Source organism: Pteropus alecto, unplaced genomic scaffold (genome assembly GCF_000325575.1).
Source record: "Pteropus alecto unplaced genomic scaffold, ASM32557v1 scaffold86, whole genome shotgun sequence".
In the NCBI taxonomy this organism is placed as follows: Eukaryota; Metazoa; Chordata; class Mammalia; order Chiroptera; family Pteropodidae; genus Pteropus; species Pteropus alecto.
This window is the reverse complement of record NW_006442109.1, coordinates 20,769,288-20,783,000: the sequence shown is the minus strand read 5'-3', so window position 1 is coordinate 20,783,000 and position 13,713 is coordinate 20,769,288. Positions and strand designations below refer to the sequence as shown.

Here is a 13,713-nt window from a genome sequence, read left to right as displayed (position 1 = left end):
GAATGAATATCCCAATCCCCCAAGTCCAAATATTATCAGTCCCAGGACATTTTCGAGACTGCAGTCAGTTGCAAAAGTGAATAAAGTATTGATTTTTTAAAATGAGAACATACCATATTTGCTTAAATTTGGCTGACCAGAGCTCAATAGCCCAAGAAAAGTGAAATCCAAGAGTTATTTTGGTCCAGCCATTAGAAAGTTCTCAAATTTGTGCCCCATGGAGAGATTGTGAAAACACATTGCTGCGCCTCACCCCCAGACTTTCTGAGTGGGGCAGGGTGAAACCCAAGAATAATGCACAGAGAACCAATGCATTAGAGTCGTTTTACAATGAACCTAATGAAATGACATTTCAACCTGAACCTATTCATGCTTAGTTGCATAAGAATGGTCTGCCTTAGCTATTCTTAGAAGTGCTACACAGCCAAACTGAAGAAACAGGGAAAAAACAATTTAGAAAAAGCAGGTGAAAATTAAGGTATTAGAATAACATTATAGAATAGTTTAAAATATTTGGAAAGAAAACACATTTTTCTCTCCGACTTCCTTCTTTCAGGTATCTGGCTTAAAGAATTGGGCTTTGAGGATACCATGGTATTTTATGCAATAATATATATAATCTTGGCCAGAAGTGCTTCATTTATTTCTGGGTGATAGTCTATATATCTGAACAAGTAATTCCAATAAATCAGTATAACACCCGATGTCTTAGTTTATGGGTAAAGCCCCATTAGGGATTACAAATATAAAAGTACATTCATGAGACAGTGTTGGCAGATAGCTTAGCTAAAAATCTACTAAAGATAGCTGAAAGTCTCGTGAGACATGCTCTCTGAAATTCTCCATTTTCTATGATTAATAAAGAAGAAAATTAGTATTTCACAAAGCAAGTTCTTCGTAGTCGATGTGTATTTGGTTGACCCTCTAGTGAATTCAATCTGCTAAAGTTTAACAAAAAGTATAACACTTTCTTTTAATAGGCATTATTGTTCTTGCTTTATTTGAGATCACTCAGCTGGAACACCCGGCATGCAGTCATAAGTAAAATAGCAGCATCTGGATGGCTTCTTTTTCTACCATCTACCCTTCTAGAGGTGCCCAGCAGTAGCCTAGCATTATAGAAGCACATTAGCAAGTTGGTCAGTCAGATTTGTCTCAAGTATGTTTGTTTGTTTGTTTTTAAATGCTTACTTTTAGAAATAAAACCAAAATCTTAGGAAAGCAGAAAAGATAATGTCTCTCTCTAAAGAATGTTTTGTCAAAATCAAATCATCTGGATTTTAAGGTTCCATGTTCACCACTCAAAGAGATTTTGAATAATTTTCCAACTTTCCAGAGTTCTTTATCTATGTACTTATTTTATATATGTACCTTCAGGCAAAGCCCATCGTTCCACTCCTTCACAGTGTGAGATTTTTACCAGGGAATTGTTCACTTTCATTGAAGTAGTAAAAACATAGCCTTAGGAACAAAGATGTCAAGATATCAAAATAAGTTTGTTTTTTAATAGGAAAAAACCTAACCTCGACTTTAAAAATAAGTCTCCAATTATTAACAGACTCACTTGCTGATAATGAGTGTTTCCTCTCCGCTTATCCAGACTCTCACAAATCCTCCATACATCTTGCTATAGTAGTTGCAGGCACTGCCAATCCCCATCCACAGGAACCTGAAGTGGGAAATGAGGGGCCCAATTCCCAAATAATAGCCAGGACCTAGGAAAGTCATTGGATCACAATTAGCATCTCAGTAACACCATAAAGAGCAACTGCTTTATGTTACTGTTGTTCTTGTTCTTTTATACCTAAGTGTTCTTTTACATCATCTGATGTATATCTTTATGTACATCTGATTTACATCTGATGTAAATCACTAAATAAATGAATAAATAAATAAACCAATAAGCTTAACATGATGCTCTTTACTCCTCCATGAATGAAGGGTGGTTCCAAGCCCACACCACACTAGTTCCATTTGGTCTCAGTCATTTCAGTCTGAATGAACCGGGTTATATGTCTGCTCTTTTCTTGCCATGCTGAACGGTGTCAACGAGTTTCAAATACAAGTCAGTCACTCTGTCTAGTTACAAGCATGGAAATCTGACAGATCCGTTTGGCTGCCTAGTTTTGTCTGAAAACTTTTGATTTAAATGGGTGGGTTAGCATTAGGCTGTAGTTTTGGTGTAATCTTTTTAACTAAGAGAAACATGATCTACAAAGATAATGTCCAAACAAAGAGCATCCATTTCTTTTCTTTTTTCTTTTTTTTTTTTTAACCTTCAGAAAGGACTCAGTTTAAGAATCTTAAGCTAAATCTCATTAGGCAAAATAAAGCTAAGACTTGAGGAATAAGGCAGTGAGTCTGAACAGGGTTTAGACTACAGGTTGAGTCCAGTGATGTGGTTATACTTCCAGAGCAGTGGCCACTTACATCCTTGCTTATGCAGAGGATGGCAGAATTGTGAAGACATGAATCCTGTGAACAATTGGAGGATTTACTGTTGCTTATATCAGAGACCAAACTCGATAGCTTAATTTTACCAGTGGTGGTGAAAAGTTAGACAAAAACTTTTTGAAATGGTTTTAGGAATTTTATTTATTTATAAAGTAGTCGCTTTTCTAAATCTTTCTTCTTGAATTCCATCTGTCAATAAAGCAATTATGAAGCGCAAACATGCACAGCTGTACGAGATAGTACTTTTACACCATGGGCAAGAGTTGTATAACAATCTAAATAATATAAGCTTTTGCTTGAATCACCTAAATTATATATTTAGTCCCAGATTTGGCAAACAAGGTTTAGTCTTTACAATAGTTGGGTTAATGTGGACAAGACTGTTAGCTTTTTTTTCCTTTAACATGAAAGTCTTTGTTAATATCTACAAAAGCAAAATATTGTAAGGGTTATTAATCTTATGATTGTTCTAATAGCACTATATTATAAATAGATGACTGACTTTATATAAAATAATTTTATTAAGTTCTTAAAAAGATTTAAACAAGCAGAGCTGATTGAATATGTATTTTCTTAAAATGTCATAAGATATACCAAACTGCTATCAATTGAAATATGCATGGTAACAAAATACTTTGCTGGATATTTACTCCTTGAAACATTGTAAATGCACATTAAATGTTTTTTTAATGGATTTTTAAAGTAAATTAAACGTGTGTATAACATAAAGGATAAAGTTTTAAATGTCATTCTTAGACTATTTTAGATTGTATTTACATTTTGATAAAAATGCAAAAATATTATTGTATCACATATATTTATTCCACATGAAGTGAAACATCTAGCTATTTGGAAATAGATTTATTCAACATTTATTTACTTAATGCCAGGCTCGTGAGAAACAAAGATACAAATGAAAGGCTGCACTTTTCATTTTTTATCTAAAAGTTTGGCACCATGTAAAAAGTTTTAATATATGGGAACCATCATTCGAATATAAAATACAACAGTGCCAAGCTGTATCTACTGAAAAGAGAGATTGTGATAAACTTAGGTTGAAAACTTGAGTGTTCTAACCAGTGGAGCTAGCTTCACTTCCTTAGTGATCAACTGATTATATGTCAGCTTAATTCATCCAACAAATACTTACTGAGACCCTACTAGGTGTAGACACCAGCTCCAAGGTAGGGCCTAGAGATGGTATGATTAAGAATAACTGGGTCCCCATCAGAGACACAGGCAAGAGAGGAGAGTATGTCAGGGGAAAAAGTACATATTCAAGTAAATAACGCAATGTGATCCTTTCATTTACATGCACACCTTACACCATCCAGCTATGGAGAAACTTTGGTAGGATATTAGGGAAATATTCTGGTTGCATCCACATATTAAGCTGTTTTCTGCTTCTCAGAAATGGGCATGCAACGATTACTTATCTGGATATGCAACGATTACTTATCTGGATATGCAACGATTACTTATCTGGATGTGCAGCGATTGCAGGAGCCTCTTTCAAACCCTAAGAGGAGCAGTAAGTACTTCACTACATTTGTCACAGAAGAGACAGCCTCTGTGAAACCAACAACTGGAACCTCTCACCCGCTGTCTAATCAAGAAGCCATTGCTTTTCACTCTAGGTATATACCCTAGAGAAACCTGCACACACAAACGTTCATAATAGCACTGTTCAAAATAGCCCCAAACTGAACACACCCTAAATGTCCATCAACAGTAGAATCAGTAATTAAACCACGAGATGTTCGTATAACTGCATACCATGAGAACTACAGCTGCATGCCACAATGTGGATGAATCTTACAAGCATAATATTGAACAAAAGAAGCAAGATAGAAGAATGAGTAATCTAGGATTTAATTGCTAAAACATTTAAAACCAGGCAGAATTAAACTATATTGTTTGATGGCGTGGAATTAGATGGCAAAACTATAAAAAAACGGAGAATGATTGTCACAAAACAGAAGCATGTTTACTTCTGGGGGCAAAAGAGAGGGAGTGATTGAAAAGGCACAAGAGATGTTTTTAGGACTCTGCTAATATCTTATTTCTTATCCTGGACTGTGATGACCTATTTATTCGTGCACTTTTCTGTGAAATATTTTCTTAATTGGAATAAAGAGAATGTGTTGCCATGTCCTTTTCCCTATGGCCCCCTCTGGGGATATGAAACCCAGGGCAGAGAGGCTCTGGAGCAGAGGACCCACCTGTAAGGTTGGGGATGGCTGTGTGTCCTTGGAGAAGGGAGAGCTGCCAGGTGCCAGGTAACTGTGAGTCCTGTACAGAGATCAGTGCACTTGGGGCAATTTCCCGGAACCGAAGCTTACAAAGCCCCCAAGTAGGAATGACTCTTTCCTCTCCCAAGCTCTTGTAGTTCTTTCTGGCACTGAGCCATTGCCTATGTGTGTCATCTTTGCACCCTCCTCATAGCTGTCACCCCAGAACCTGGTATGGCAGGGCCTCTCAGTAAGTATGGACTGAAGAAGCTTAGACTTGAGTTCCAGTTTCATCACTTACTAGCTGTACAACATCTATCCTCTTTAAGTCTCAGTTTCTTTATCTGCAAAATAGGCATAAACACACCCACTTCACCAGAGTGCTGTGAGGATCACAAGAGAAAGTCAGTGTGAAGCTGCTTTGTAAACTGTAACTTACTTAAGGGCTTTGAATCATTATACCTCCTTAACTTCCTTTGGCTTTTGCTGACCCAAGCGTCCCCAAACATGTAAAATCAAGAACCCAGAGAGCCGGTGATTTGAGGGAACTGACAAAAGGAATTCAGAGGTATTGGTCAGCAAGAACCACCCCAACAAGGTCAATTTCCTCACCTTCTCTTGCCCAACCAGGAACCATGGGATCTGAATGTGTACCATTAGAGAATTCTGACCAGACCTCTCATTTCAAAGGAAAAGCTTGAACCTAGAAGCTCCCTGGTTAACAAAATGATCATCCACCTGAGATTTAGGACTTCTGGTTGCCCCTGCCACACACATGCACTCCCACTTTCCTTCTAGCTGGGGAGCTGAAGCCATTTCTCTTCTCTGGATTTTAACCCCTCACTTATAAAATGAGGAGTTTAAACTTCGTGGTTTCTCACACTTGTCATACTGGTTTTCTGGGTAAAGCGGGTCACCTCTCTGGGGCTCAGTTTCCCCTTCTGTAATACGGGTTCATATCCGTGGCTCTCAACCATGGCTGTTCATGAAAAATAACTTGGGGAGATTTTTTAAAAACATATCAACATGGGGGCCCCACTTCAGACATGGCTGAGAACCACAGCACGACGTGACCTATTGGTGTGTGGCAGCATGATTCCCCCAGCCCAAAAGTTTGGGCAGAGTGGACTGCCACTTAAGCTCCTGATCCAGAGCCTCAGAGATACCAGTTCTCACACTCACCCCCTAAACTGACCTCCTTACTCAAGGGTCCAAGGGAGTTTTACCACCACCTGCAGTATAAATGTGCTGGCTGGAAAATTACTGCTTGGCTATCGCCCATGGGAACATAGGCTATCACCCATGGGAACATAACATTCTAACAATAAGCTTTCTGCTTCTGTACCCCCGCTTGCACAACCGACCTGTGGGTCGACAGGTAGTGAATAGGAGAAAAATAGACCTTTGTGTTTAAGACAGAATGAGGAATGGGATTTAGGGCTTAAAACCCCTGCAGCTCTACATTTCGGGGCTGCTTAATTTGGGGTCTGCGTACCCCTGGCAGACCCAGCTGGCTGAATAAAGAGTGTGTTTCCTATAACTCACTGATTTCTGGTGGTCCGTGTGTCTTTCGGGGGCTGGCAGCTACAACATAAACATTTAGGGGGACTTGCATCCACCTCACCACTTTTCATAGACCCCGACCTGGGAGCCCACCAGGAAGAAGAAATCCAGTGAGAAAGGGGCAGTGGTGGGAAAGGGTTTCAAGTTAAAGACCATGGAAGAGTTCCCTCAGATCCCATCAGGTAGCAGAAAACAAAATTAACTAACATTCTGTTCAATTGAAGTAACCTAAAACACAAGGCTGAATCAAATAGAGAGACAGGCAGTCCTCTGAAAACTTTTAAAGAATTCAGACACAGGGCACTTTGCGCCAGCCCCACATTCCCACTGTAAATCGTGCTGTGATGAGGCCCATCGCACTTGGAAGTGTGTAATGACTATGCTCTTAATATATTTAGTTTTATTGTATACCTTAGGGATTGGGGGACAGATACCTGCCGTGAAGAATTGCCACTGAAAACTAAAGAACTAGCCTGATATTTCTGATAACTCTGAATGAATCTGGTAGTGGTGGAGTGGTGGGGATTTCTATTGGAATTGTCTGGATAATTACGTTATACACTACTTGTGATTGACCCACAGGCCTTGTCGAAGAGTCTATCAGGGTCTGATTTTCTAAGAGAATTGTATTAGTCCTTATTCTTCTTCCATTGGCCCGGTCTCATTCAGCCCTTATGGTGCCACCACCATCACCCCTCTTCCTCCCAAGAATAAAAGAAAACGAAGAGTGGGATAAAGAGAAGGAAGAAATTCAAGATAGGGAGAAGGCATGGATGAGGCAAAGTGGGAAGGGGAAGGAAAGAAGGATAGAAGGCATTTCAGAGACATGTGCACCTTCAGGACAAAACTGAAATGAATTTGAATCCAAAAAACAAACGAACAAACAAAATCACTAACAACAACAACAACAACAAAAACCTGGAATTTTACCTTGTTCCGCCCTATCTCAAACTTACCTTAGTGGGATTGTGCCAAGTCTTCTTCATCAAAGCAAAGCATAGAGTGGAAGGGATTATCTAAGATATTTTTTCAATGCTTCTATTTGAAATGTAGGGATAATTGGTATAAAACTTTCCACTGAGTCCTCATTTGTTAATGTTGCATGGGCTTCAGCTGACTCCCCAGGTTTGCTGTGTCCTTTTACAAAATTTTCTTTACCCTCATGGACCAAAACTCTCAGGTAAACAATCTCCTTAGATACAAAGCTAAATGACTGACTTACCTGGGATTGAGGATGTGTCCTCATACTTCCAAAGCAAAAAAAGAAAGCCAATGAGCAGTAGGATTGGCATGGTGGTAACAGGCACAGCTTTGGGCACCATGCTGGTAATGTTATAATGCATTGAGTTCAGCATTTCCAAAACCATCTTGTGTTCGTTGATCTCAGGAGAAGCAACTTAAAGTCCTGTAGAAATCAAAGGGGCAGAAAAATTAGAGAATCCCCCAAAAGGTACAACGAGGACTCCTGCCGCTTCAGAGGATGCTGTAGTATAGAGATCGGCACTTTGTTTTATAATGCAAGTGCGCCCTTAGACAAGACAAATTTGTGGTTACAAGTCAAAACAAGTAAGCACAAGAGAGATCTTTTGGCTTGAAGTACAGCATTTCTGACCTTGGTAGAGTCTCAGGTTCATTTAGACGCTTGATCTGATAGAACTTTATCATCTTGCCCTTGAGTGGGTAGAGTAACTAAATTCCCAATTGACAGCCAAATTTCTTACCAAGATACAAGAAAATGGAGTTCATTCCTGAAGGGGGAGTCATTCTGTGACTTACTCAGCAGATTTTGTTTAGACAATATTTTCTCTTTAAAGTCCAATCAGTTAAAAAAAAAAAAAAGAAAGAAAGAAAGAAAGAAAGAAGAAAAAGTAATACCCAACGCCCTCTCTTGCTTAAAATTGCTCCTCCCCCTGCTGCCCCCCACAAAATAAGCTACTCCAGCAAGAATATGTTTCTTGGGCATTGGTGAAGCATTCTCAGATCCTCCCATTAGATTGTCTATTGAATTCAATGTAACTCACTCAGGACAAGTGAGGCTTAAAATCTCTTGCATTGTGGGCTGGATTAAGCAGTGCCCAAAGGGGGTCAGTGTCAGGGGGAGTAGGAAAGAAAAGTGGAGGAGGAAGAAAAAAGAGAGAGAAGAAAGAGACAAAATGGAGAAGGAAGAAAAACAGAGAGGACAGACAGAGTAGAATGCCACCAGCAATAGGCTAAGGTGCCACTCAGCAACCTCGGTCCTCACAGCAGCTAACCTCCTCCACAAGATAATTTTCAGTTGATTTGCTGGTTCTGTTATGTTTTTCATCAACGTAATGTTTAGTCTGTCTTTTCAGTAAGGTTTTCTAATACCTATACTCTCAGAAGAGAGTTTCAGAGATGCTGGTTTGTTGAGAGACCTAGATCGAATAGATTTGTACAGCGAGGAAAGAGCAATCACTCAACGCAGTTCCCGGTGCCAGATGACTGCTCCACGGTTGACCTTCCCTTGGAAAGTGCCTGAAGTTTCCAGGACTTTCAATGGCTCTGAAACAGGTTTTGCTTGGGTTTTACCTAGTAATAAAGTTCTAGATTCTTAGCCATGGCTTCTAATTGAATTTCAAGGACTCTGTGAACTTCCCAAAATGCTGCATAAAATGTTCTATCTGTTCATCTGCACTTTTCAGGAGAAAGAAGCCATAACTCTCAACACATTCTTAAAGAGTATGTAAATATATTTCTCCTCTAATCTATATAAGATCTTAACCATTCAGTCAGACCCATATCTGGCAACTACAGAAATTTCAAAATAAGGTTGAATTCATTCATTTGTTTGGTTCATTCTATTTTTCCACTATTTAAATAACCAAGGCACTGAAAATGCCTGCACATATCTTGGGCAAAGAAGGACCCAGTAATTTCTCTTCTGGGTATTTATCTCAAGAAACCCAAAACACTAATTCCAAAAGACATGTGCATCCATGTGTTCATTGCAGCATTATTTACAATAGCCAAAATATGAAAGCAATCTAAGCGTTCATTGACAGATGATTGCATAAAGGAGAAGTGGTACATATATACAATGGAATATTACTCAGCCCTAAAAGAATAAAATCTTGCCATCCGCAACAATGTGGGTGGAGCTAGAGGATATTATGCTGAGTGAAATAAGTCAGTGAAAGACAAATACCCGTGATTTCACTAATATATGGAATCTAAAGAACAAAACAAACAAAACAGAAACAGACTCATAGATACAGAGAACATTTTGATGGTTGCCTGATGGGAGAGAGATTGGGGGTAGTGAAAAAAAGAGAAAGGATTAAGAAGTACAAATTGATAGTTATAAAATAGTCATGGAGATATAAAGTATAACAGGGAATGCAGTAAATATTGTAATAACTATGAATGGGTCAGATGGGTACTAGATTTATTAGGGTGATCATAGATTATAAAAATGTGTAATCACTATTTTTATACCTGAAACTAATATATTGTATATCAGCTGTAATTGAAAAGTGAAAAATTATTTTAAAAAAATAAAGACCCACTAGGATAAGAATTTTTTTAACGTTACAAAGTATTTGGTATATGCCAGAGGTTGTTCCAAGCACTTAATATTAAGCCATTCTTCCTCACAACAGTCATATGAGCTAAGTATGAGGATTCCCATTTTACAGATGAGGAAACTGAGGCGTAGAGAAGGATCTTGCCCTAGGACACCAAGTTTATTTGTTGCGGAGCTGGGATTGGAGTTCATGTAGGCTGTCTCCAGAGCCCATGCTCTTAATCATGCCATTTTGCTGCCTATTTTGGGATTCATTTGTGCCTACATTCAGGGACTTTTCAGTCATTTATGTTCATTCCTGGGCTATTCAGAATGACTCCCTTTAAAACAGTAATCTTTTCAGACCTCCGAAGAAAAAGATTCTCTCCACCTTGCGCGTTCTGATGGGCCATGCAGACAGGTTAAACAGAGGCCTTTGAATGGTGGTACAGGAATATAGCAAGGTCCTAGAACTTTATATAGAGGTTGCTTATATGCCTTGGGTACCAGGAATACTCTTCTCTCACCCTCAAACATACGTATACACACATGGCCCTCAAGTGCCATACACCTTTAAAGTCCATCTCAAATGCCTGGATATCTAGGAATTTATTTGCAGAGTGGTCTCCATTCTCCACTTGCTGGGGCATCCCACACTGGCCGTGGCACTAAGCAGGGGCTCCAGCCACCTGATAAACCAGGCCTGTGATCCTGTGCTGGGTGGAGCTGCGAGCATTCTGATGAACACTTTCACTTATTGCCTCACCAACCTCAGCGCAGGGAAATGCCAGTGCTACACCCAGAGTCCTCAGTCTGAGCAAAGGCAAAGGCCCCTAGGGATACAGCAGAGCCTGGGTATCCTGGTGACATTGAAGTCAAGACACAGCCTGGGCCCCACAGTACCAAGAGGGGTTCCTAGATGCCCTGATACAGCCCTGACCCTCGGCAGAGTGGAGAGTGAGGCCCTAGCCTTGCAGAAATGCTGCCCAGCCTGGCCAGACCCTACCAAACCCTACCTTGAAGTAAGGAGACAACCTGTCCAGCAGGAAGACAACCCAACTACCCTGAGTGCCAAGCCTTCCTTCCCATTATTTCTAGCACACCTCTTTTGTCCCTCTTTATGAGGCCTTCCCAACACCCCAGAAATGAGACCCAGCCACCTTGGTTCTCCCCGCTGCACCTTCTGATTTGGGACCCCCACAGAGGGCTTCCTCTTCAGCTGCTGCTAGGACCAAGACAGATGTGACCTCAGACCCCAGGGGCTCACAGACAGTGTTAAAGAAGGGAAGGTATAACACTTACTGAACAGTTCCCCAAGTGAAGGAGAGAGAGTGTCCTGTCCTGGGAAGGGGCTGCTGAGTGGGACTAGGAACTGAGAGGGGTGAGAGTGGTGGGCGAGTCAGCACAATGCCAAGCTGAAAGAAGGCTCAACAAAGAACAGAAAGAAGGCTGGTGACCCAGGGCTCAGAGAAGGGGGAGGGAAAAGTGGGGATGGAGACAGTGATAGAGGACCCATGTACAAAGCCTTGCAGTCACATTAATGATGTTAGAATTTCTCCTAAGAGAAATGAGAGACAACTGAAGCAAGGGGTCAACAAACAAATAACCCATGCCTACTGCTTCCATTTCCTTTCAACCCATTTCTCTTAACTCCTGGCTTTTGCTTCAATTACATTCATGATAGCAGTCTTTCAGAGGTTACATATGACCTTGATACTGCCCAATCCACACTTTACCTTCATCTTTGTTCTTCTTGATCTCACCCTGTGGCATTGGACCCAGCTGGCCATTCTTCCTTCTTGTATCTTTTCGTCTATGGTTTTTTATGATAGACTTTTCCTTTTCTCTCATTATTCCTTTTTATTCCTCTGTGCCTGTTTCTAGTCCCCCTGCAGTTACCAAGCCTAAGTACTTTGTCTCCTATGCTTCATATTCCTTTTGAGAACTTACTTTTCCTGACTTTAGCTCTCATTGCTGTTTGGGTTCACCCTAGTTCCCTTCTTGGTCCTGTCCTCTCTCTTTAACTCCATATCTGAAGCCCCAAATGCCTAGTGAACCTTACCACTTAGATGTCTCACTATCACTCCACACATATCTAAATCCATCAACTTTCTCCTAACCTCTTCCTCATGCTCCAACCTTCTTATACATCATTTTCCTAATCATTCAGCTTTAAAGTCTGTTTTTTCACTTATTCCTATCCCTTCCTTTCTTACCCATCTCTATCCTTCACCATAGCCTAAACGTGTCCAGTCACAAAGTTCTAAGAATATTCTCTACAAAAAGCCTTGTTCCTGATTTATTTCCCTGAACATTCTTTCCTTCTGGTTCATATCTTAATTTGTATAATGGACTTTAACTCTGCCCCTTGTATGTTTATGATCAAAGCATATTGATCATATCCTCAGTGGTCAGTTGGAGGCAAATTTCTATCTGCCTTCTAGATTCTTGCCAAAAATTACTTTAAACTCCCTAATCCTTTTTTTTTTTTTTTTTTTTTCAAAATGTTCTGTTGTGAAAAATCCATTAGATATTGCTGGTGGACCCTTTATCCACTGTGGGAAGTCCCAAAATCTGATGCCTTCAAGGTTCTTCACAGGTGACACAAATAAGGTGAGTAGGCTTGTAGAACATTATAGAACATAGTCCTCTCAAAATATCAGGCATGATGCCAAACAAAACATCTCTTCATGGGCCAGATTTGCAGCCTTTACTTAGTATCTGAATCAATTGCCATGACCCAATGAGTTGTACACTTGGATCTAGTTGTGTCCTTTCTGCAACTGCCTTTGCCTAGTCATGCTTTGGTGCCAGTCCATAAGCTAACTCTGAGTGATTTTATAAGATCAGCCATATGTACTTACTGTTTTTTGCGAAGGAGATGTCAGGACAACAAATAAAATCTATATTTCTCCTTCTGAGTCGGATGTATTTTTGTAAGTTTCCTCAAATCTCTCACAGAATAAATGGCCATTAATTCTTAAGAGTTATCTCCCTCCTGTTTCCTCTCCTAAAGGAAAGTTCCCCAAAGCCAGGGATATGTGTCTGCCTCCTTCGCACCTGTATCTTACTCCTAGAACAGCATCCAGACCTTTGTACAAGGTCGCTATAATCCTGTCGAGTGTTTGCACAGTTTCCACCTTTGTCCAGATTTCATTCCCTATTGTAACCTCCCTGAGCCCCTGCCCTCAGGCCTTCCATTTCAGTTGGTTCTGCACACTGCCGCCAGATAGTTTTTCAACTCAGCTTTTTTCACATCCCCTGCTAAAAAATCTTCTTTGCTTCCAGCTATAAGGCTTCCAAATTCATCCTCATCCAGCCTTTTTTCTTGGCTCTCTCCACCCACATTCTGACTCTTCACTGACCACAGACATCACACCTGTTCTCATATCTACTCACCTCAGCTAGTTCTGCTCCACAGATCTCCCACCGAGGTCTGTATCTCCCTTCCCTGAGTGCTCTTTTACCTGGAGAGTTTCATTAAACATTAAGAGGCCCTATCTGAGCAAGGTGATACATTCAGACATGAGCACACAAGGCAGGTTCTGAGGAAGGTGCTGTAAGCCAGGACTCTAGGATGATAGGCAGAACTGCCCATGAACTTCTACACTGAGGAAACATGGGCTATGAGAACTGGAAAGCCACTCCAGGATCTTATAGCTCCTCTTGAAAAATAAACCAACCACGTGAGATCCAGGGAAGGTCACTTGTCAATGGCCACTTAAAAGTGCAAAGGTTTACCATGTATGCATTCTGCAATCCAATTTCTGTACCCTGGAACTGGGGTCATGACACCAGAAGTCCCTAATCATTCTTCTTAGCAAGCTCCCAAGTGAGTCACTGGAAAATTCTTGTTCTGACGCAGGAGAGGTACAATAAGAACCAACGGGATATCTGGAAGGATAACGTGTGTGGCTGGCCTGGACTTCCCTTTAGGACACC

At 40.5% G+C, this 13,713-nt stretch overlaps 1 protein-coding gene across 1 annotated transcript in view; it reads right to left on the bottom strand.

The window, feature by feature from the left end:
• Window positions 1–7,653, bottom strand: part of LOC102884354 (aromatase) — a 31,058-nt gene extending 23,405 nt beyond the window's left edge. Inside the window, exons 1-2 of the mRNA XM_006920364.1 lie at window positions 7,471–7,653; window positions 1,565–1,715 (exon numbers count right to left, since the gene is read on the bottom strand). Of these exons, the coding sequence (XP_006920426.1) occupies window positions 1,565–1,715; window positions 7,471–7,615 (296 nt within the window). The 5' untranslated portion in view covers window positions 7,616–7,653. The remainder of the gene's footprint in view (window positions 1–1,564; window positions 1,716–7,470) is intronic.
• Window positions 7,654–13,713: the final 6,060 nt, after the last annotated feature.